Below are 24,791 nucleotides of genomic sequence, written 5' to 3' on the forward strand. Positions count from 1 at the left end.
CCCTTAAAACAAGTCTATTCCCTTTGTGGAGCACTTCCTGGTGGTGTCACACACTCTCCTACTCCCATTTCCCAGATGAGCAAAGTGAGGTCTGGGAGGAACAAAGCTGTAGGGGCTAGTCCGAGCTCAGCAGTTTCCTGTGAAAACATTTGGCACCAATTCAGTGAGCTTCCGGGACAGATAGCAATGGGTAGGGCATGGATATGACTGGAAACGTGAGGGCTGAACAGGAGTCTGGCAAAGAAAAGCAGAGGGTTGCCGCCGTGCTCTCTTGCAACAGTGCAGGGAGGGCTGGCCAGGCTGCCCTCTGAAATATCCATCGCTTTCACTTACCATTAGCCACACAGGAAGTGCCCTTTACAAATGTTATTAAACTTCCTGGTTACAGCCATTCGCATCCCATCCAGGCTTCCCAAACCAGGCCTTCAGAAACCTGTTCTCATTGCTGAGGGTACAAGCCTGAGCCCTCTGGTTCCTGCGGGTTATCTCATGCTATGATGCCTGTCGCCCTGAGGGCCCCTGAGACCAGCTTGTCAGTCCTTGCCCTGGCTGTGCCCCGGGCTTTGAAGGTCACCATATCAAGAAGGCTGCAGGGTACAGCAGATAGCCTTGTTCCTGGATCCTCCCTGTTCCCTGTGGGTGCCGCTCCATTTCCTGACAGAAACAACTCCATCCTCGGCTTCTAGAGAAAGGCCATGAGTGATAGCACAGGCTGGCTCTTCTCCTTAGAGGAGGAACCCTGTCTGTGGCCCTACTGCTGCCTAGCTCAGCCCCCGGGGGAGCGCCACACGTGGAGACGTATTACCTGAGGCCCCTGCTCCGTTTTGGCATCGAAGGGGTCCCCAACCGGCCTCTTCTTGGCGTACTCCACGCTCCTCCTCACAAACTCCCCGTAGACCTGCTCTTCCACAAACACTCTGGAGGCGGCGGTGCAGCACTGGCCTTGGTTGAAGAACACTCCCTGATGCGCGCACTCCACGGCCAAGTCCACTGGGGGTCGGGGGAGGCAAGAGGAAGCGATTAAGTTGTTACAGCAGGCCTGACAGCTGCAACTCTTAATTGCCCCCACAAGAAAACAGGGCCCAGATGACCGCATTTCAGAAACGAAGTTTTCTTTCTCGGCGCTTGATGGGAGAAAGGATTTTAGACGCACCAAGTGTGAGTTAAGTCTGAGGCGCAGGACTTCCCAGGGCCTTTAACTCGCCAGAGTGCAGAGGTGCGAACACTTCTCAGTTCACCCTTCCATGGAACCCCCACCCCAGCTTTCCTGTCCCTGGAGGGGCTATGCTCCAACAGGTTGTGACAGAACAGCCCCACAAGGCTCTCTGACCTCCCTGCACCCCACCCCTGCATCTGGGCCAGGAGCCCGGCTGGCACTGCCCCTCTTCAAGACACCAGTTCGTTTTCTGGTCCCTGATGGGAACCAGGAAGGATGACTGAAGTGACAGAGTGGTGTGTGTGTGTCACCCCGAGCATTATGTCAGGATTTAATTGTGTGGAGTGGTGCTCCCTAGAGGAGGAGGAAGGAGGATAAAGGGGACAGGCTCTGTTTTCGTGGCCCTGGAAAACCAGGCCCTACAGACACTTCACCGAGAGGACAGCAGGTGGGAACCCCCTGATACAGTGGCCCAAGAACTCAAAATAGTCCTGGTTCTTTGCAGTGGGGGGTTTGGGGCCCTAAATGTGAGTCACAGTAAGGCAACATCCAAAACAGTGCCCATAAGCCAAGTGACTCCAGCAGAAACATCTCTTCCTCACTTGTCTTCTCTCCCATGGAAAATGAGCGTTAGGGAAAGGAACTGCTACCAGTCCATCCCATCTTAGTGAGAAACTGTGTCAGTGTCTTTATTTCTCAGGGCTATTTGAGATTCCAGGCTTATCTGAGTGTGGAATAGAAGGCTTTGTTCTCTGTGTCGTGTAGGGAATTTCTGGCACCGGCAGACAGTGGGGGAGGCTGTTCTTTAAGGCACAGGCGCTCTCAGGTCTTTGAGGAGCCACACCTCTTGATAGGTGACCCAGTGATCAGGTGGAGAATGAAGGCCCAGTGTGGTCCCTTCTGCCCTCTTCTGGACACAACAGCCAACAACAACATACATTTTAATATTGTGTCACACCGCTCTGGCAAGACACTAGTTGCTCCCAGCTGCTGTGCAGGTGGCTTTCCCGGGGAAGAGATCACACAGGAATGACACCCAGAGCGTGTTTTTGTTTTGTGTTTTGAAGGGTCAGCAAGGCTGTCCTCTGGTGTTCTGGGCCCAAGACAGGGAAGAAAGAAACACTTCAACTTTCTCAAGAGCCTAAGAACACTGTGGCGACAGTGGCTTTGTGAATATAGAAAAACGGATGCTCAGAGTGGGGAACCTGCCTCCTCCTTCCCCAGCCTGGAAGGGCTCTTGTAGGAGAACCTGGGCGCAGCCTGCAGGCCCCTCACAGGCTCCTCCTTAGGGGCAGGAAGGTGAACTTAGCCTTCAGGCGCAGGCCCTGCAGGGCACATAAGCCATGTGCTTGCCGGTCACAGCCCTGGTGCTTCACCCTCTCTAAGCCCGGGGGGTGGGGGGAGCAACAGGCGGGCCTGCCCATGAGGAAAGCATGCCGCTGTGTTTCCACGCTTCTCTCCTCGGGTCCTGAATGCACACCAGGAAGAGAGAAGAGCCCTGCAGCCCCGGCCACTCACGGTCAGCGTCGGCGCACACGATACAGGGGTTCTTCCCTCCCAGCTCCAGGGTGACCCGCTTCAGGTTGCTCCGGGACGCGGCTTCTTTAACCAGCTTCCCGACCTTCAAGGGTAAGAATCAGGCTGGGTTAACTTTCAGAGGCGGTGGGCTCGGTCCGAGGAGATGCAGGCATGGCGGGGGGCACCCTGGTCACCTGCCTGGGTGACGTGCCCCAGGCCTGATGCATCACACAGGCCCGGCTCCGCAGGCTGGCCCCTGCGGCAGGGCACTCTTGATGCCCCCTCCGCTCCTGTTAGTGCCAGCCGAGACTCCGCCAGCCCAGCACGGAGCCGATGCTGCGGTGAGGGGACTTTTAAGTACCGGCAACATAAAGACAGCTCGCATTGCATTGCATCGCGAGGACACGTGACCAGGCCTCCAGAGCCCTCCAAAGACTGAGCCCACCTTGGGAGGAGGAGCAAGAATTGGTAGCTAAGGTGGTGCCATCCTCCCACATGCCCTGACAGAGTCTCTCTGTGTCCTGGGAACGCAGCTGGACATGAAGCTGGCCTAGCGAGCCTTCTGACTCATCCTGACGACGAGTTTAGCAGGCGTCAGGAACCGTGGAGCTGGGAAAGACCCAGGAGACCAGGCCAGACCCTGAGACTTAGATCCGGGGAAGCTCGGCGTCCACATTGCCAGGATGTTTAATGCCATGCAGGGGGGAGTGGTGGCTGTAGACCAGGCTCTAATTCTGACTAGGGTCTAAGTGCCTACCCTGGCTACCAAAGGGAAGGACAGGAGTGGGGTAAATATCAGGCTAGACATCTCAGAGATGTCTCTTTCCCCCATCATTCTGCTTGTCTTCTTTTTTTTATTGATTTGTAGGTGCTCTTCACATATGAGGACTATATAAACATTTGGAGAGCTACATGTAGCACAACTGGTTTTCTCCCAACTTGTTTATCATCCCTTAGTCTTAATGATATTGTTTACTATACAGATGTTTTACATTTTTATTTTATCTTATCTCCCTAAGGCTTTCAAATTCTATTAGCTATTTAATTTGGGAACTGAAACAGTAACATTTTACCAATAGTTAGAACACAGTTAGATTTAGAAAAAAAAAAAAGAGCAAATAGTATTTTTGCTCCTCGAGGAAACATCTGTGGGTCTCAAATAATGGAGCATTTGTTGTGTTTGCCAGCAGCTCACAAAGGGGGCTTACCTCTGTGGACCCCGTAAAGGCTATCTTGTTGATCTGCGGATGGGAGGAGATGGCTGCTCCCACCGTGGGCCCAAAGCCTGGCACGATGTTCACCACACCTGGAGGGAACCCGACCTGGGTGGGACAGAAATGGTATCAAAGGATCTTCAGGGGTGGCAAGAGTTGTGGCCGTGTAACGCCACGAGCAGCTGGGTCACATGCTGGCCAGGATGTCCCCACATCAGCTGCACACCCCTCCCCCGGGCTGTGCTGGCCTTCTAAACCTCTGCTGCCAGCTGGGGGTGAGTTGATCACCCCTAGCAAGAGCCTGTCATCCCAGCAGGGCTCAGGGGCAAATGTTCAGGGATGCCACTAGGTGGCAGTGGCCCTCTTGTATAAGACTGCCAAGGTGTGTGGCGTGTGTGTGTGTGTGTGTGTGTGTGTGTGTGTGCTGGGAGACTTGTGTGCATGTATATGTATGTGTGTGTGCATGTGTGTCTGCATGTGTATACATGTGAATATGAGAGAACGTGCATATGAGAGAATGTGTCTGTGTATGGGGGGGTATAAGAGAGAATGGGTATGTGAAAGCCTTTTTCTTTGTAAGAGAGTGTTTGCGTGAGTGTGTGAGCACGAATGTGTGAATGCGTGCACTTGTACGTGTGAGTTCATATGTGATTCTGTGTGTGCATGTGCATGTAAACATGAATATGAGAGCATATGTGACGCTGGTGTGTGTGTATGTTGAGGGAAGGAGAGGCATCTTGGTCACCTCCTCGCAGGCACCTGTGCTCTTGCCAAGTCAGTGCTGGAACTTACTCTGCCCCGTGCTCATCCTGGTAAAATGAGAAAGCCTTCCCCTTGCTGGCCCACTGGGCTACCCGGGGTTGGCACTCGCTGAGTCAAGGGGCTGCTGATTCTTCCATACTTACACTCATGTGCGGCGCCCAGGGGGACCTCCCCGTTAACATGACTTTCACCAACCCTATGGGGTAGCCGGCGCCATTCCCAACATGGCGGGGCCTTGTCTGTGACTCTTTTTCTTTTTAATGTCATCTTTTAAATGTCTGACTCTTTAGTTTCTTAGGCATTATTCTGTAACGGCTGTGAGTTTTGAATCCTAGGGTCTCGCTCAGGGGATAAGCATGCGTGGCCAGGAAGAGGAAGGGCCGACCTGGCTGCTTACAGCGGCCCGAGCCTCCTTCAAGCAGTACCGCCTGCTCCTCCCAGCTGCCTCAGCCCAGCTGGGAGTGAAATGGTTGCTTTTCTTCCAGCTCATCTTTCTTCCTGCTCTTTTAATCTCTGCTGCACGCATGCTGATGATGGAATGGCTGAAATATGCTGCCAGGTGTGTCTGCCAGGTGCCCCTCTAGGCCACTGTGGCTCCCTTGGGGCAGGGAAGACAGCATGGAGGCTCCTGAGGATCTACACACAGCTGCAACTAACTACCTAGCTAGCTGGCAGGGCCACCCTCCCCAGAGGAGCAAGGGCCATTTCACTTCCTGTGGCCACTGAGCCCAGGATCCGGGGAGTTGGTGGATAACTTAACTGGTTCCCTTCTGCAGTGTTCTAGGTAAAACACAGAGAGCTGACCACCGGGCTGTGCCTTAGTGAGAGAGACAGGTTCTTATTAGGGCCATAGGGGAGGACCAGCAGCTCCAGCTCAGCCACCACGTGTGCGGTCACCAAGCAAAACAGTCACACCCTTTTCTCTACGTGGTGAGTCGGTGGCCTCTGTCACAGCCTTCCATGGCGCCTAGCTCTTGGGCGTGTGGCTCTCTATAGGATACAAAATATATTCCTCTCAGATTTCTTACCTCTTTGATGAGAGAGCCGAGGTGCAGGGCAGTGAGGGGTGTCTGTTCAGCTGGCTTCAGGACCACGGTGTTCCCACAGCACAGGGCAGGGGCCAGCTTCCAAGCCAGCATCAGCATGGGGAAGTTCCACTGTGTCAGAGCACAAGACGGGGGCCCTGAAGCTCAGGTCCACTGTGCCCCGATCCCAGGGCCCAGCCACCTCTGTGGAGGACACTTCCTTTGTACGGTCTGGATTGGGCTTTGGAGGATAGTTTTGGACTATGCAAGACTGTAGGAGCCCAGCGCTTGCTTGCTCAGCTGCACCCTGGAAGATGCTAATGGGGAGCAGCTTTACCCTATACCCTATGTGTGTCCCTATGTGTCTCCCTACTGCCTCCAAGGTGCTTGCCAAAGGGGCGCCATTTTTCTTATCTCTTCGGTCCTCATCCACTCAGCTGCTCTGGAAGTGGCCCAGGGCTCCCCAGACAGATAGGCAGCATTGAGTTCTCCAACACGCAGAGGGCTCAGCTCCTTGGCATCCCAGGCTGCAAGAACGGGCCCTGCCAGCAGCCAGGCGTGCTCATCCTAGCCTAAGCTTCTACTTGACAGCCTTTCTCTGCTTCCTTCCAAAGGGGCAACAGGTCCACGCTTTTGTCCAGGCAGGTCCTATTGCTTGCAAAGCCCTCTTTATACTGACCAAACTTTCCTATTCCGGGAGGCCCAACTAGGGGACTCTGCCCAAGAGAAGATGGCCACATCTGACCGACCACTCTGCTGGAATCCACTCCTGCCAAACACTCTGAACTATCTCAGGAGCCCTCAGGCATGGAGCCTCGTGCCCCCTTCCCCCCTTGCATTTGGCCAGCAATGGTTACAGTGGGCAGACACAGAGTCTGTGGAGGAAAGCGTCCGTACTCACTGGTGTAATGGCGCCACACACCCCAATGGGCTCGTGCCTGGTAAAGCAAACCACGTTGTCATCTGAAAGAGAGGTGACATCGGGTAAGAACACAGTCATGGCTAAGAGTTTCACATGGACCCAGCCTTGGTGGCGCATTTGAATCCCAGCACTTGGGAGGCAAAGGCAGGTGGATCTATTGGGAGTTCAAGGCCAACCTGGTGTACATAGTGAGTTCTAGGACAGCCAAAGCTAATAGAAAGACTGTCTCAAAACAACAACGAAACAAAACAAGCAACAACAAAAACACAAACCAAACAAACAAAAAAGTATTTCTCATGGTAAAACTAAGAGAAAAAAAAAATGGAAAAGCCTACAAAGGTGCCAGGTCTTTTATCAAAGATGTGATTTGAGCTCAAGTTCAAAACACAAATTGAATTCCATAGAAAAGACTCAACATGGTGCCATGTGGGGAGGGAGCCCATGGTAGGGGTTATACTGCAGGGGAAAGGGTATGGAGGGAGGAGAAGACAGATTCCCCCAATAGACCCAGCCAAGGCTCAGGTCCATGCAGACTCACCTGTGGGGATGGTCCTGCCCTGGATTTTGTCTGCCCACCCAGCGAAATATCTGAAGGTCTTGATACAGCCCTCCAGGTCCATAAAAAAGGCATGAAGGAATGGCTTGCCGGTGTCCATGGTCTCCAGGGTCTGCAAGGACAAGACGATGCCTTTTGTAGACACAGCTTTCTTTTGTCGTCCATTTGTTAAGCAGAGAGGTGCTGGAGAAAGCATCGCCCCAGGGCATAGTTCTCTAGACCCCAGTCCTTACACACTGCCTCAGGAAGCTTGTCTCTACAAGGAAATGGACTTGCCCAGACTGGCAAGGATTGATCCCCTTTATTGCCAGGGGGCTGGAAAGGCATGGACAATATCTACATTGACACTCATTTAAAGGTGTGCTGGGCACCATCTACCCTAGCATTTGCTCTTCCATCCAGAGCACAGTGGTCTCCACTGTACCATCCAGACACATGAATTCACACATCCCTAGGGAGCTTCCTGAAGTTTGACTGGCAAGAGGATGGCTTCTTTAATTCTAACAAAATAGAAAGGGAAGACGTTGGTTTTTTCTTCTCGGCTGAGCTGGTCAGTGTGGCAGCGGAAAAAAATGATGGAACTCAGGAGGGTCAGGCCACCAGCACAAAGACGCCATGCTTTCCAAGCAGGCTGCCGGCCGGATGCGGAAACAGAGTAGGGAGGGCCAGCTAGCCAGACGAGGCAGTCACCCGGGCTGGGGTGCTGCTGGTCAATGTTGGGATTCTTTTCTATTTCTAGCCTCGGTGACTGAAACGCCTTTGTCCCTCACATAAACAGCCCCATGGAGCACTATGCTGAGACCCCCCCCCACCCCGCCCCCAGTTTCACAGAAGTTATCCACCCGATGTGTTGCCTGGGGCTGGATTCCTGCCGAAGCCTCCATGAAGCCCGATGATGCCAGAAAGAGGAAGGGAGGTGCCTCTTCATTCCTACTCAAGGCACTTGCTTATGTCTTATCGCGTGATGGATGGCTCTGTTCCCAATAGAACATACAGATGAACACACAGACTCTGAAGTTCAGGGCCCAGTGACTCCCGAAGCTGAACAAGCAGCCAGCACTAACGTCCAGCTGTCTTAGCTATCACCCGTTAGGTGGCTGTCCCTGGGACATCTGGAAGACTTGAGATAGTCAAGGCTTTTCTGCCTGACCTCTGCTTCAGAGACAACCGAAAGAAACAACCCCTTCTGACGTTGTGTGGTATGTATGTGTTACATATTAGTGTGCATTGTGGGAGAATGTGCATGAGTGAGTATGCATGTAGAATTTTCTCAATTGCTCGCCATATACTCTTTGAGCCTGGAGTTCACTGATTTAGCTAGACTGACTGGCCATTGAGCTCTGAGATTCTTCTCTCTCCACCTCCTCAGCCCTGAGGTTTACAGGCGCATCCTGCCAGGCCTAGCTTGGTACATGGTGCCAAGCATCCAAACTTGGGTCTTCATAGGTACGCAACAAGCACTCTGTCGACTGGGCCATCGCTCTAGCCACAGGGACAGACACTTCTGATTGATGCTGGCTGAGCCCCCAAAGGTCTTTCCCCTCAGTTTCCTCTGCTGTAAGAGGAAGCTGTTGACAGTTTTACCCTCTTGGGGCTGGTGTGTGAAGTAAGGGAATCGGTGAACATAACACTCAACTGAGTGGCCCGCTGCAGTGTGACTGCCCACGCACTATCTGGTGGACAGTCCTGCTTTCTCTTATGCACTGGATGGTGCTTGGTGATCTTCACTGTGTCCCTAAGCAGGACAGACTCAGACTTACTGAAGATGGTAGAAACGTGGCTAGGTCTGAGAGCCTGAGTCCTACCCTCAGTCCCAACTGCTTAGAGGCCAGCTTGGCACACAGTACCCTGTACCCTTGGTCCCCATGAATTGGCATCCATTTTCTGAGGAGAAGCCTGGCACTTTCAAGAATGTCCAAAGGGTCGGACACAATGGTGCACACCTGTAATACAGCACTGAGAGAGGCAGAGGCAGGGGCAAGGGGAAGGGCAGAGGCAGGAGCAGGTGGATCTCTGTGAGTTCGAGGCCACCCTGGTCTACAAAGAGAGTCCAGGACAGCCAAGGCTACACAGAGAAACAAAACAAAACAAACAAACAAAAAGTCCAAGGGCCCCCAGCTCCCATGTGCATGAGCACATCTATGCATGAAGCTAGGAGTCTTTCTGTTCTTGACTCTTTGCTGTGATAAGGCAAGGGAGAGGACATTGATGGAGTTGGACACAGAGCTTACTTTTTCTGAGCCTCAACTTCTGACTTTGAAGTGAGATAATATATTACAAGCCCAGAGCCCAGGCCCATGGAGGGCATTCAATAAACATTGCCTACAGATTTTTAAATTGTTAATTTAGGCAAGATTGCTTAGTAAAGTAATGACTTGAATTTTCTGGGTTGGTTGTAATGAATCTGTGTAAACAAAACCCAGTTCTTTCAGGGGGAGGAGAAGCTAAGGAGATGGCTCAGGGGCTTGGAGCCTGCTATGCAAGTGTGAGGAGCTGATTTCAACCCCCGGAGCCCACGCTTGAGAAAAGCCAGGTATGACAGCACGCTCTTGTAATTCCTGCCTGAAAAAGGCAGACACAGATGCCCCAGGCTCACTGGTCAATAAACTTAATTAGTGAGCTCCAAGCCAATCAGAAATTGTTTCAGAAAAAGACAACCAAAGTGGACGCCTCTTGTGGAACAACACATGATGTTGACCTCTGAGCTCCACACGCACAGGAAACGTGAGCATGCACATCTACACCCATATTCTGTGTTGGCTACTGGTTTGTTGGCCTGACACAAGCTAGAGTCGTTTGGGAAGAAAGAACCTCAACTGGGAAGATGCCCTTACCAGATTGGTCCGTACACAAGTCTGTGAGGGCATTTTTTAAAAAGATTAATGAGTGATTAGGGAGGGCCCACAGCTCACTGTGGGCAGTGCCAACCCTGGACAGGTAGTTCTGGATGGTATAAGCAAACAGGTTGAGCAAGCTGTGAGGAGCAAGCCAGTGAGCATCACATTAACACGGCTTCTGCTTCAGTTCCTGCCTTGAGTTCCTGTCCTGATTTTCCCCCAGTGACGGAGTGTGACCTGACAGTTAGTTGTAAGCTGAGAGGAACCATTTCCTCTTTTGGAAACTGCTGCTTTTGGCCATGGTGTTCTGTCACAGCAACAGAAACCCTAACTGAGACACATGCATATCTCCACATGCACAATGGGAAAAAGAACAAAGAGAAGGAGGAGGAGAAGGTTGTGGTGGAGGAGGAAGAGGAGGAGGTGGTGGTGAAGGATGAAGGAGGAGAAGGAGGGGGGTGAAGACTAGAGTTTAGAGGACTGAGCTTGAGAAATCAAGTTTATCTCCATACTGGAGCAGACAGCTGTCTTCCTGCTGTGATTTGAACGAACATGAGCCACCTCAGCCACTCCCAGGCTAACTTTACCCCATTAAGAGAGGAAGAAAAAAAGCACCTTCCGAAAAATTAATGCTTCTCAACGTTCAGATACTACAGGACAATTGAGTGCTGGTATGGCTGCCTCAAATGCCAGCATGCCCAGACTGCAAATGAAAATCTAGAAAAGGCAGCCAAGTTGAAAGGTTAACCTCCTATCAAGGATGGGTGCTCTGTGTCACCTACCTGGATGAGCACCCCGAGAGCTAGAGCGTGGGCCCAGGGTGCCTCAACAAAGCTAAAAAGTCACGAGCCACTGAGGCCCCGACATCTGTTTCCGAACTTTGAACACAGAATAAACACACCCAGCTCCATCAAACCGCTGAGCTGGCGAGAGAATAGGACAGAATAAAGCACTTCGCTACTCAAAAAGCAGGAAACCATATCAAGGTGGCGAGTGAGGGGCGCCCTCCTGTGATGTGGTCAGAGTTTTCAAAGCCGTATTTCCCAGTCATTCTTGGGTCCCTTTAATGTTGGGGCCAAAAGCTGGATCCTATTTCTCGTGGGCAACCAGGTTGCCATGGCAGGAACGATGTGCTGGGCGGTGTCCCCATTCCTCCTACCTGCTTTCTGTCTGCTATCAACGTGCTGTAGTGCCAGGGTGATGGGGCCTGAGAGGAAGGTGGCCATGCACTGTCACAGATGGCACTGATGCTTGAGGGCAGGGCAGGGAGGGTTGCCCAGGGCACATCCTCTTGAGCCTGCTATTAGTACTCACGGACATTGCAGACTGATGAGCTCATGCGGAGGAAAACAGAAATGTTTTTGAAAAAGCCAGTTTGGCAGCTTGAACAGTGTGGCTGGTTTTCGGTGCAGGAAGGAACCAGAGGCTCTCTGGAGCTTTTACCCTGGGAGGGAGCTGCACTCGCTTAGGTTTCATTCCCGTGACTATGAGGCCTAGCAAATGGGAGGAAGGAAACAGCTCCGCGATATCTGCAGAGCTCTGTCAAGGAGCATTCCCCTAGCCCCAAGGAATACACACACTCAGGACAAAAGCAATTCAGTGTCCTAGCTGATTCTGTTCTTTAAAAGGGAGGCTACTCTCCTGGTTTTCAACATCAGAAAAACAAAAACATTAAAAAAAACAAAGACCATAAAGGAGATGTCCCCTTTTACGAATTGGGTCTCACGGTTGAAACAAAATTTTAATCAAGAAGTTGAACTGTGCAACAGTTAGAGCGAAGGTTGTGATGGGTCTGAGACACTCCCCTTCCCCCCACCCATGGGACCAGTGATGTAGCTCCAGAAACAGGTGCTTGTCTCCAAGCCTGAGGACCCAAGTTGGATCCTTGGGATCCATATAGTAAAAGAAGAGCCCCGGATCCTGAAAGTTGTCCTCTGATCTCTACATGTATGCTGCGGCAAGTAATATTACTTGTATCCCCTACAAGTAATAACGACTGGAAAAGATAAACAAAACAAAACAAAACAAAAAACCCAAAGACTTCCTGTGGCTCAGAGATGTCTTCAGGTCATTTGCCTCAGGACCAAAGGAGGGCTGACTTTCAGCATATTAACATCTGGCCAGCAGGAAGGCAGGACAGCTTGGGCCAGAGCCTGAAGGCTCATGTAGCATCAACACGATGATCACTATTACATATAATGGTTACCTTACTGTCCGTGGAGGACTCTGTTCAGGATTCTTAATGGCTCCCCCCTCCCCCCACAACACTTGGATATCATTATCTGTGACAATTCACCTGAAGAAGTAAATCTCAGGCAGTCAGAAACTAGAACATAATTAGTAAGTGGCAAAGCTAGGATTTGAACACAGAGCATTTAGGCTGTGAGTCTTCTTACCGACAGTCTGGACATGCTCACCACTGTCCAGTTCAGGGGCCATAAGGAATACATTCGGATAACGCAAGGACTTTGATTTTCTATGAACAGCATCATTTGTTTTAATAAACTTATAAAAAGGCTACAACCAGAGCATTAGGCCTTCAGGGAGTGACTAACCCCTCAATACATACTGTATTTTTTTTCCTGTGCTAAGTTTCCAGAATACATCTTAGCTTGTAAGTCACAATAAGAGACGAGAGGAAGCAACTAATAAAATTTTAACAGCTCCCTGCGATAACACAAGGCCAATTGCTTATTTCTAGGATTTTTCCATGTAATATTCTTGGGCCAGGGTGATTCTGGATAACTGAAGCCTCAGATCAGAGGAGACTAGCAGAGCTATGATGGGGTTAAATTTATGCTTGCAGGGAAGCTAACGTGAAGAAGAAATCATTACTACATAAATGACCAGGTGAGGTCAGGTGAGCCCAGCCTCTGGTGACTGTGACTGGCTGTGAATGTCTCTACTCTGGAAACCACTAAGGCAGCTGAACTTCCTTTACATAGCTTGGCCTAGAAGCTGAGCTGCCCTGAGGGGCGGGGAGGAGGGGGCGGGGCAGATGGGGGTGGAGGGGGCCTGGCTTCAAGATGACAAGGATGAAGTCCAGAGACACGGACACCTGCTACCCACATCCAAAGACCCAACAGACCCATGGCCGCACAAAACAGGCACCTCCGATGCTTCCAGCCACATCCCGTGTGGACAGGCCCTGGGGGAGGGGAGGTAATGAGGGCAGCCCCCCTCCCCCACCTGCCCAGCGCATTTACTCACTGCCAGGATAGCGCGGTCCCGTTCTATAAGATCAGCGAGCTGGTGCAGCAAGTGGCCTCGGCTCAGGGCATCCAGCCGGCGCCACGGAGAGCCCCGCTGGAAGGCAGCTTGTGCGGCCTCTACAGCCTTGTCCACATCCGGCTGCTCGGCAAAACAACAGAGAGAAGGGTCACTTTCCGTGAATCTGCTGTCTGAGGGCACAGAAAACAACAGTGCCATGCTGTGGAGCCAAGGAAAAGCGGGGCAGCTCAGAGCGTCGGCGCAACGAGCGTTTAAATCCCTTCCATGACTTGGAGGCTTCCAAGTGATTTTTATTTTCTTTACATGGTAAGTCTTTGTTGTTGTTGTTAATATTTCTGTAACTGCCAAGTATTAATGTTTTATAGAGCTGTCAACTTCAAATACTTTTCTGGATGATCCAGGTCTAAAAGATTTTCCAGGCCAGGGAGACTGTGGCTCAGCCGGAAAAGTACGTGCTGTGGAAGCCCGTTGGCCCGATTTTAGTCTCCAATATCCAGAGTGGAGGGAGAGGTATGACTCCCAAAAGCTGCCCTTTGACCTCCCGGTGAACACAGGAGTGTCCACACACACACACACACACACACACGCACACACACACACACACACACACACACAGTAAATAAAATAAAACTTTAAAAAATTGACAAGATTTCCCATGTATCAGCTCTATTTCAACACACACAGAGACCACTGCTAACACACCAAGTGTTGTTCTTATGGAAGAGCTATAACCACGGGCCTTTGTGGCTTTTTTAAGGCTGAGAATTGAAATGGAGCCTTGTGCGTGCTAGACAAGCCCTTCTACTGCTGAGCCCGGCTCCTCCTCTCGGTGTTTTAAAAGGACGCGGGGAGCTATTCTCATTTCAGAAAAACGGGCTCGAGGATCTGCTTGCTGATGGACAACATCTCACTCCGCACAGAGCCTGTGTGCCTGGGGTGATGTGGCAGGTAGCCGGATCTGCACCCTAGCCAGGAGAGGCTTCTGCCAAGACCATTTCCAAGGCCTTCACAGAATGAGGGGACGCTTTGGCAGAGGAAATGCTAGTTCTTGTTCTGGCTGCTGAGTGGAGGACCTCTCCAGCTGTGGGGGATAGGGCAGCCTCTGTCTCTGGGCGGATAGAGCAAAACGTTCATTCAGATGATAGGAAGAACCAGAGCCTGTCACAGGGTTCCCATTTTCCTCCTGGGATATCAACCTCCCAGCTTCATCCGAGTTCCTCCCCATTGTTTTGCTTTTCAGTACAGGGAACTACAGGGAGCCAGGTCTATGCTGTCTATGCAGATGGGCCTCTGAGCTTCACGCACATGTAAAAGATGTCGTTTGTGGAAGAAGATTCAAGCCTTCTTCACCAGCATGCCCTTTATTCTACCCACTTGGTCTCACCAATGCACATATTAGGAACAATTGGCAGGACAGTGGTGGCACACACCTTTAATCCCAGCACTTGGGAGGCAGAGGCAGCTGGATCTCTGTGAGCTCCAGGAAAGCCAAGGCTACACAGAGAAACACTGTCTCAAAAAAAAAAAAAAAAAAAAAAATCAGCAGCAGGTGTGGTGGTATCCACTTGAAACCTCAGCTCTTGGGACAGAGAGGCAAGATGAGCAAGAGTTTGAGGCCAGACTAGGCTAAGGGTATAGCTCAGCACCAGAGTGTCTAACCCAGAATGCAAAAGGCCCTGGGGTTGACCTGTAACAACAACAGCAAGGAAAAAAAAAAGAGTCTAGCATCTGTAGCCCTTAGGAAGAGCACAAAGCCTAGGAATTTTCCACTAGCCTGGGAAATAAAGAAGGATACAGGGGGGAAAAAGAAAGAAAGAGAAATGGAGGAAGAGAAGAGTGATGGTGAGGGGAGAGGATGGGAACAGAAGGGAGGAAAAGTGAAAGAAGGAAGGAAGAGAGGAAGCAAAGAGGGAAGGAAAAGGAGAAAGAAAGAGAGGAAGGGAGGGAGGAAGGGATGAAGAAAGAGAGGGAGGAAGGAGGGAAGGAAGAAAAGAAATAAGGCAATTCATCCAACACTATCGTGGTTAAGCAGAGTCATGCTTTTCTTCCCTCTGCAGGAGGGTGTTACCCTAATCATCTTTTCTTCAGAGGCCCTTGTATTTAAAATCCATTTGATGACCTTGACAGGTAAAAGTGCAGAATTTTCTTCATGCATGTGTGATAAAGGAGATCTTACACTGAGCAAAAGGTCTATATAGACTACAGCCTCATAGGATCATGTGAGTTTCCACCAGCAGTCATGTGCTATGCTACTACCCGCAGATCATTTAGAAATATTTTCCCCACCCTTCAAGCCTTTTTTAAAAAGTGTCTCCTGCCAGAATGCTACTTTTGGTGAAACATACCAGCAGGAAATGCCTTGTGGAAAGATCCTTTAATGCTTACAGGTTGAAGTAATTGATTAAAAAAAAAAAACCCCAAACAAAAAACTTCCCTTTAGCTGTGTAATGAAGACAGCTGAGGTCATTCTCAGAGATGGAGAAACATCCATCAAAGCGGTGACTCTTTGCAGAGGACCATCTGTAATTGATCCCACGCGAGGCTGTGTCTGAGCTGCACATACCGACCGGCTGCTGTGGTTGCCCCGACCCTACCTGGAGGTGGGCCCATGTGTCTTACAGCCAAGCCACAGAGCTTCCTCAGCCTTCATTTCTCTCTAATTGAATTACTTAGAGAAGGGAGAGAGGACCCACCTTATCGCCTTCTTCCACCTCACATATTTTCTCTAGAGTTGAAGGGTTATATGTGGCAAACTTTTTTCCACTCTTGGATTCATGCCAGTCGTTGTTGATAAATATCTAACAGGGAAAGGAAGTGTAACAAATTAGGTTTAAATCAAAATCATACAATTCCAACATGTTAAGGATCTTAGGTAACGTCTTGCCTCCTTCTTCCCCGTGCCTCCCCTGGAATGTTTCATAGATGAGTACTGGAGTGGGAAGCAGAACAGAGCCACATGAAGCAACTGATCGGGCGTAGAATTAACCTAAAGTCCTTTCGAGTTCCTTTTCTAAGTTATATCTTTTGTTTGTAGCAATATCATGGATTTCAAGGAACCTCTGACTTAAATGGTTACAAAGAGTGTGCACGTTGAAGCTTGCACACTTGCAGGCTTTCAGGAAAGGCTGGGAGGGTTTGTGTATAAATCAGCATACAGTCTGCTGGGTCCCAAAAGGCTGTAAGCTATGCACACTCCTGTCCAAGAGAGACCCCCAGGACCTAGGTTTATTCAAGATCTTCCCATAAATCCTTAGGCTTCCTTAAGCCACATGGTGGCATCATCTCTGCATGCCCTTTACAGTGTTTACTTCCTGCAGCCTCTATAAAGCCAGCTTTGGAACACAAAGCTAAGTATCTGGGTTAAAAACTTTTTAGATCACTTTGCATGGCATAGTAAACAATCATTTATATCCAGAAATAAGTAACTCACACAAAGATTGTTTTACAGAACCTAGCAGAAAATACAATATTTCAAAAAGAATTCATCAAATCGGTGCACTGAGACCCATTATACTTATTCCAACTGTGTTCTAGTTTCTAATGACTGTTAAAAGATGGCATTCGAACACGTGGCTTTGGGGGGCTGGGAAGATGGCTCCGTAGTAATAAGCCCTGGCTGTTCTTCCAGAGGGCCTGGGTTCAATTCACAGCACCGGCATGGCAGCTCACAACTGTCTGTAACAGTTCTAGGGTCTTCAACACCCTCAAACAGACATACATACAGGCAAGACATCAATGCACATAATTTCTTTTTAAATGTGGCTTTGGGAAAGAACCAGAAACAGAGGGGACAGCTAATACACAAAGCGGGTTCTAATGGCCTAGAAGGCCTATCAGCCACCAGGGCAGCCACCGTTGTGCTGTGTAGTTTCCGGAGCTTCGTTCTTGCAGCCGCTGTATGCCTGGATTCTATAGCCTAAGACAGACCACATGACTTTATGCAAGTTAATAAAATGGTAATAATAATTGTGTCACTGCAGGGCTAGCGACTGGAGTCAACTCATTTGGAGCATGACGATTCCCTGACGATAGTAGATGAGAGAGCGTGTGGCTGGGTCAGCATTGCTTCAGGCTCGCCTGTGTATGCTTTGAAGCTTGCTCTTTCATAAGGAAAGCAAGCCAGGCTACCTCTGGAGTGACTCTCAAACAGAGGGCAGGCTTTGGCCAGGCAGGTGAGCAGCGGCTGCCCCAGACCCTCTAAATGGCGTTTAGGGCTGAGCATGAAGTTGTAGGAGGATGTACCCACCCAACTTCTGGAAGCTCAGCACCTTCCATGTGAGGCCAGGCCCCCAGGGAAGCATGCAAGGAAGAGGCCTGGCTACAATTACAGGTTTATTCTTCCAGCTGAAACCAAATCCAAGTGTTCACTTTTGCTGTGCGGCAAGTCATTACCCGGCAACAGTGAGAAATTAATAAGCGGGGAAGGAGTTAAGTCGGTGCGGAGAGGGGAGTGAAGCCGGGAGCAGGCCCATTTGAAGGAAGATGAAATTTCGTCGGTTAGATAATAGAGACTGTCAGTGAAAATTGCTGATTCTAGGTTCTTCCTGGTATCAATTCCAAGGGGGAGGGAAAATGAGAAGGTGGTAAAACAGAGTCTAAATAGCAGGGAATGGAGGCAGATGCAGTGATCGGATGTCTGCTGCTTATACCTCAGCTTTAGGCACACTCTTCAAAAACTCTCTCTATCTATCTATCTATATATGTATGTACGCTTGGTTGTTCATGATCCCTACCTAGACCTTGCAAAGCAGCAACCTCAAATAAAAACTTCCGACTGGTTGGCCGTATTTCTCCATCATAGCATTTCTCACTGAGCAAAGCTGTTTTCATTCTCCCACCCTCAGTGGTTCCCACTGCTGGTTTTCTTTCCACTAAAGCAACTCGTAAACACACTGAGGAAACAGACATGGGCACGGCCCACCACTGATGCTGGCTGAATTGCTGCGAATCGTAATGCACTAGCTGACGGGCCTAGAAAGAAAACTGTCTTCACCGACTTGTGAACCAGCCGGGACGGGACATTTGTGAGATAATAAGGTTAAAGATTCTATAAGCTGCGGACGGAAGGACCCGGAAGGTGTGCTGGGTGGAGGTGAAGGCGATAGGACACGCGAGAAAATGCTGCTGGCATTATTTTCGTCAGACTCAGCTAAATTCAAAGCGACTGCGTTTTCAGGAGAGTTGGGGGAATTTTATTCTTCATAAAACAGTGGTAACATTTTGCATTTTGATGAATTAAAAAAAAAACAAAACAAAAACCAACCTTAAAAGAGAACCTCAGCCACTGGAAGAGATCTCATAAAGAAAGTGGGTCCCTAAAATGGAGGGGGCTGCTACCATCCTCTAAGATCAGTATGGGGGCTCCCAGAGGACCCTCCATCTCCTCACCAGAATCTCTCCTACTGCAAAAATCTGAGGACAAATGAAGGAGCTTTGATAAAGCCATCCTTCTGCAAGTTCGTGAATCGCTCGCCATGGCCTGGGCTCAAACGAGTCCTCCATGTTGGAGAAGCATGGTGAGTCAGGAATACCGCAAGCCCTCCCTGGCTCACACGTTTCACAGCCAGCTGTCTGTTCTGGGCCTGGATTCTGTTCCGAATCCTTGGCGCTCTTCCTTAGCCCAGGACAGCCCGATGGTACAAGGCCCACCTCTGCCTTTTCATTGTTGTGGGACGTCTCTGTAGAGGTGTACAAGGAGCAAAGAGGGAGCAGGCAAAACCAATAAGGGGGTGGAAGGCGTAGCCAGGCATGAGGCCTTTGGAAAAATTATTTCCTGGAGCATGTTAAGGGTCCCAGCTCTCAGTCCCCTCCATCTCACCACAGTTGCTCAGTCTCCATCAGACACATCCCCACCTTCAACCCACAAAGCGGGTGTGTGTGGGGGTCCATCAGGACAGCAATCCGTCCTCTGACAACCTCCCAGGATCTCTCCATAAAGGCTGCATCGGCGCCTTCCAAGTGTTTCTCCGGGAATCGCCTAGAAAGAGGCAAACTTTTCCTGCCGTGGGAGGGAGGACTCAATAAGATCCTAAGCAGAGAGGCAATCCCGTTCACCCTGGCCACAGCTCTGTGCTCCACAGAACTGTAGGAACAAAATGGAACCGCCACCGCCAGAACAAGAGCTGAGCACCCCGGCGTGGGTCTGAAAAAAACGAAGCCTTTATTGTTCACAGGGTTCCCAGTCCTGAAGTGGGAACTCTCCCTCTGAAGCCGATACGATTAAGAAAAACTACATTCGAAAAACTTTCAGTCCTCCCAGTGCTGTGCCTCTCTCCATTACAGAGAGCCCTGCTCGGGAAAAGAGTTCATGTAGATGTCATGCAGTTTATATGTCGGCGCGGCCAGGCTTGGGGATTAAGTGCCAACAGATCAGAATTGGAAGGCCCCACATAGCGACCTGCCGCTTTCCCCTTGTGATCAAAATCATTTGAGAAGGATAATTGCTACTTTTGAAAACAAACTGGATGAGAGCGGTTTCTAAGCGTGGTGTCGGCTGGAATTGGGAGCTACGAATAAGAGGTGAAAATAAGAGGGGCCGAAGTTTCCGGACCTAAGCCAAGAGCTGCCGGGCCCTGAGGTCGCTCGGAGGCTGCCCATCCAGCAGGCAGAGAGCAGCGCATCCCGGAGTTGAGTTGTTCTTCCTCCTGAGCCCGCGCTGTTCCCAGACATCACCATTGTCCCCGCAGCTCGGGGCAGGTGAGCTCACCCACTCCGCCCCTCCCAGCCTCCCAGGAAAGGGCAAGCGCCACTAGGCCTGGGCACTGTGTGTGGCCTTGCCCAAGCCGCAGCTCAGCTCCCTTAGACTCGGATCTAGAGCCCTTGAGGAGGGCTGATCAGCGACCTCCGTCTTTCCTCCTCAGCCCTACTGCTGGCTGGGTTCAGGTACCGGATGTGGCTCTTACTCGAAACTCATCCTGGAGTCGTCAGGTACCTCCAACCCTCCTCCGACAACCGGATCCTTCAACCCAGAAACCCCTCTGCCAAGAAGTCACCGCGGGGGCCCCGGACACAGCTGCAAGCACCAGCCCCGAAAGTGGGCGGTGGCCCGAGCGCATCGGGGCCTCCTCCACCGGCTGCAACTCCGCAGCTTGGCTGCACTGCCCGGCTCCTCCGACTTTGAGCCAGAGGCGCTGGATCGATTCCACTCTGGGTGTCCCCCCAGGAAAGGCTGTTTCCGAGGAGCCGACCCCACCAGAGACGCTCAGGTGTGGGCAGCTCCCGGAGGAGTTGGCACCGGCTGGCTCTCCCTACCAGGCTGCCCGGCGCCCAGCCCGAAGCCGTCGGGTCTAAGGGGCGCCCTCCTCACCTTGGTGAACTTCACCTCCAAGTTGCGGATGGGGCGCGGCAGGGCGGGAGGTTTCCCATCCGCCTGTCCGTTCTCCACAGCCCCGTTGGTGGTGGCCATGGCTGATTCGCAGTCCCCGGCGGCCCGTGTCCGTGTCCCCGACGCACCGGCTCTGCCTGGGCGGTGCGCAGCCTGCTCCGGGTGACAGCTCCGCGCCTTTATGCGGCGCCCCACGCCTCCCGCCCGAGGGGGCCGCCTAATTGGCTGCAGGACGGAGGAAGGGAGGGCGGGCGCGGGAGGGGAGGAGGGGACCCAGCAGCCGCAGCCACCCCTCCCGCTGTCCCTGCTCCAACCGGAGCCGGACGGTCCCGGTCCGACCTCGGCTGCAGCTGGAGTGAGCTCTGTGCATCGCCCGGAGGCCACACCGTGGGCTTCTGCAGCCCTGAAGGCCGCCCACACGCGGGCTGAGAGAAGGACGCCAGGGCCCAGAACTCCCAGGGCTGGGGTCAGGGTAGAGACCGGGCCCCCCAGCGATCGCAAAAAAAAAAAAAAAACAGGCTCCTTTTTGGGCAATCAGGAGACTTTACCGGAGGCACCTGCGGCCTCCCGGGCCGCTGGCTAGCTCAACTTCGGCGGGAGTGGGCATTTCCTCTGGGCCCCTGCTGCTCCCCGAATATGGATGTCTGGAGGCCACCGCCGATGGCCTCTGCTTCGACGCTGCCAGACCGGGAGCCATCCTTCTCAAGCTAGGGCGGCCAGCGGTGGGAGCCCTGTTGGTAGGGAACTCCCTTCACACCCACAACAGGACGCAAGAGCTAGGCGACAGCTCTTACACAGGGCACATTGGAGCCTTGTAGCTGCTGGCCCTGTGACCTTCGTAAGCACACACCGCTCAGCCCAGCGGAGGCAATTACTTTAATTTTTGAAACGCATAAATTAAACCTCCGATGAAAAAAAAATAATAATGATAAAACCTCCCCAAACAAAAGATAGGAGATCTTTGCAGCTAGTTGCTTTCAGACTCAGAGCTCTTAAGGTTTACGTTGCTCAGAACTGCCTGAGAAGGGGTTGGGGAAAAGGCATGTCCGGCTCTTCTTATTTTGCCATTTAGGAAAGGCTCCATCTATCTCGAGAAATAGGCTTAAGACGCATCTGAAACACAGGAAAGCTTCTCACCCAGGGGCAGGGTAGCTGCATCAATGTGTGGGGCTTGAGCTGCCCCACAGAAGAGGCCGCTTAACCTTCAGAGAGTGGTCAGCCCTCCCTATCTGTGAGAAATCCCTGGAGTCAGTAAGTGGCTCCCTCTGTCTGTTCTGTGACTCGGTGTCCATTTCTCTTCTCCACGACCTTCCTCACTGCGTTGTCACTAGGCAGCCTTCTGGAAAGTGGAATAAGCTGGGAGTCTTCAGAAAGGCCCCGTTGGAGCTCTGCCCTCTCTGATGGTGGGGAAGGGCTTGTGCTGTTATGGGTTGAGCATGCAGGTGAGACTGGGGATGGGGGGTACTGTGGGCTCCAAAAGAAAAAGGACAGACATACATCTGAGAATCTATCTTTGACACTGGGGTCACCAACCTTCTCCCCTCATCTTCCCTGCCACTTTCTGGGTTCCCTGCTTGTGGGGCTGGTCCCATGACTCCTACTTTGGTCTCCCAGGACCCCTGGTTGCTGAGTCCCACCATCTGAGTGCTGTTTTGTTTTGTTTTGTTTTGTTTTGTTTTGCTTTGTTTTGAGACAGGCTTTCCCTGTGTAGCCTTGGATATCCTAGACTCGTTTTGTAGATCAGGCTGGTCTTGAACTCACAGAGATCCACCTGCCTGCCTCTGCCTCCTGGAGTGCTGGGATCAAAGGTGTGAGCTAACCTCATTTGAGTGCTTTCAAAATACAGAAAGACCCTTTCCTGCGCAGGGGCCAGGGACCAAAGGCTGGCAGTTATGACAAGCCTAAGGGAACTTCCATCCTGCATGTTTACCTGGGATCCGACCTGGATTATTAGTTTGAAAGGTCTTTAAGGAAATACAAACCCCGAAAATATACAGAGGACATTTACATAATGTGCTTTTACACAATTGTTGGACTGATGGGAGAGGCAAATGAGACTGGGAATTGGAGCTCTGTTCCTTTTGCGCAAGAGCCAGTTTGCTTTAAGGTGGACGGCCGTCCCTCTGCCGGCCAGAGTGGAGAACGAGGTTCCCTCAGCTCACACCCCAAGACTCCCTCCTGACCCTCGGCATCTGCAGAACCTTGAAGCCAGCGGCACTGCCGCAGACAGACTGGCTCATCCTCAGCTCCTCTCGCTGATTACCACGTGACCCTGTGATCACAGCAGAACACTCAGCTGTGGAGCTTCCCTGTGGTAGGCAGTTCCCAAAGAGCAAGTCAAGGGCTTGTCCCGACTGGAAGGCTCTTCCTCCACTCCCCTCAGCCTGTCATTCAGCAGGCAGGGAGAAGCCGAGATGCTCCTAGATCCCATTTTACAGGGGAGCAAAGAGAGGCAGGTGGATACTTGTCTTAGACCTTGCTGTCTTGGAGGAACCAGAGGCAAAGTGTGGGAGCGGGTGGTGCAGGACATGAGGAGAGATTGCTCTTAAATTTCTCAGTCACATTCATTCACGGGAGGATGGACCTGTGTCCCAAGGTGGCCCCATGTTACCTGATGCAGTTAAGGGACTAAGTGCTTTATGAGGTGATAAAATAGTGGGATTGTCCCTTCTGGCTGTCTTTACTAGGAATCAACACTCACTGGCCTTGGCCACAGGGACATGGCCCTAGGGATGAAAGGAGAGGGGACTCATTACTTTGCACAGTGGGTCACCAGGTGTTTGGAGGTGGTGGTGTTTCTGAGCATTGTGGTTGGTGAAGGCTCAGCCCCCCCTTCCCTCACATGCCTGCCTCACACTCATCTGTGTGTTCCTGGGTTGGAGCTCTGAACTTTCATTTCCTTTCCTGTAAGCACTCCCGGTGCTTGGGGAGGCTCAAGCAAGATAACCCTGAATAAACAGTGAAGGGCTGTATACGTGTCTCTTAATTCTCCCACTTTTCCTCCTAGCAGGCGTTTCTCCTCAGAAGCAAGCAGGCTACCCTTACTTCTTCCTGGCTTGTGTAGCTTTCCTAGCCTACAATTTTCTGTTAATTCCATTGTTTTTGTATTCAGATTTGCTGCTGGCACTGTCTGAAGCTTGGCTTCTTGGTGGGTGCCTCATGTGATCTGGGACTATGTTAAGCCTTGTTTGTGTGATAAATGTTTAACAAAAATACTCGTCATGGGGGCAGTGTGGAGAGATGGTTTGGTTCCCAGCAACCACGTGACAGCCCACAACTGTCCGTAACTCCAGTTCTGGGGGATCTGACGCCCTCAGCTGGTTTCTGTGGGCATTACACATATGTGGTACACATATATACATGCAGGCAAAGTACTCATACACAAGTAAATGTAAATAAATAAATAGACCTTTACAGAGCATGGGGCAGGAGGGCTGGCTCAGTCACTAAAATGCTTTCTGTACAAGCACCGAGACCGTGAGTTGGCACCTCAGCACCCGTGGGAAAAAAGCTCTTCCTGTCAGCATGTGCCTGGAATTCCTGAACTCGATAGACAGGTGGCAACAGGCCACCTGAAGCTCACTGGCCAGCCAGTCTCCCTGAGGTGATGAGTGTTGAGGGGGACATTTGGTGTCAATTTCTGGCCCCCACACAATACAAAGAAAGGAAAAACTGTGATAAAAGAGAGGTTAGATAACGTCCCTCACATCCCGCGCTGTTTTTAAACCATGCAGGTTTGTGGGAGATGTTGAAACCTGTAATAAATGTAATGAATAGTTGGCAGGGCAGAACCCTCACTTCATTTTACTTTATTTCAAACCTGGTCTCTGAGCGTCGGTGAGGGGTGGCTGGGCCTTCTGGGGGTCTCTAGCATCCCAGAGCTTATCATCCCATCTCCTTACCCAAACCACTCACCTCATTCAGCGAATAGGTGTCTGACCCAATCCAGGCACACGGGTGTGCGCTCTGAAAGCTTCCTAGAAAGCCAGGCATTTTTGACAAAGTGAAGGCGGTGCCATCCTTAGGCATTCTTTATAAACTCTGAGTCATCAGTGGGCAAGTGGGGCTTACATTTTAATTTTGGGAATCACAGAACAAACAAATGAATCTGTCTTCCTACATTCTCCTTTTTCCCATGTTCTGCTTTTGCTGTGATACAAAAGCAACTCAGGTGAGTGATGAGGCTTGCACTTCCAGGCCATAATCAGTCACTGGGGGAAGTCAGGCAGGAACTCAAGGAAGGAAA

The 24,791-nt window shown here is 51.2% G+C and overlaps 1 protein-coding gene across 1 annotated transcript in view; it reads right to left on the reverse strand.

Moving 5' to 3' along the window:
• Aldh1a3 (aldehyde dehydrogenase 1 family member A3) overlaps nucleotides 1-20,839 on the reverse strand; it is a 34,328-nt gene extending 13,489 nt beyond the window's left edge. Inside the window, exons 1-9 of the mRNA XM_021633274.2 lie at nucleotides 20,528-20,839; nucleotides 15,915-16,019; nucleotides 13,201-13,341; nucleotides 7,136-7,265; nucleotides 6,577-6,638; nucleotides 5,679-5,807; nucleotides 3,883-3,996; nucleotides 2,675-2,777; nucleotides 806-990 (exon numbers count right to left, since the gene is read on the reverse strand). Of these exons, the coding sequence (XP_021488949.1) occupies nucleotides 806-990; nucleotides 2,675-2,777; nucleotides 3,883-3,996; nucleotides 5,679-5,807; nucleotides 6,577-6,638; nucleotides 7,136-7,265; nucleotides 13,201-13,341; nucleotides 15,915-16,019; nucleotides 20,528-20,626 (1,068 nt within the window). The 5' untranslated portion in view covers nucleotides 20,627-20,839. The remainder of the gene's footprint in view (nucleotides 1-805; nucleotides 991-2,674; nucleotides 2,778-3,882; nucleotides 3,997-5,678; nucleotides 5,808-6,576; nucleotides 6,639-7,135; nucleotides 7,266-13,200; nucleotides 13,342-15,914; nucleotides 16,020-20,527) is intronic.
• Nucleotides 20,840-24,791: the final 3,952 nt, after the last annotated feature.

The sequence above is a fragment of the Meriones unguiculatus genome, chromosome 14 (genome assembly GCF_030254825.1).
Source record: "Meriones unguiculatus strain TT.TT164.6M chromosome 14, Bangor_MerUng_6.1, whole genome shotgun sequence".
In the NCBI taxonomy this organism is placed as follows: Eukaryota; Metazoa; Chordata; class Mammalia; order Rodentia; family Muridae; genus Meriones; species Meriones unguiculatus.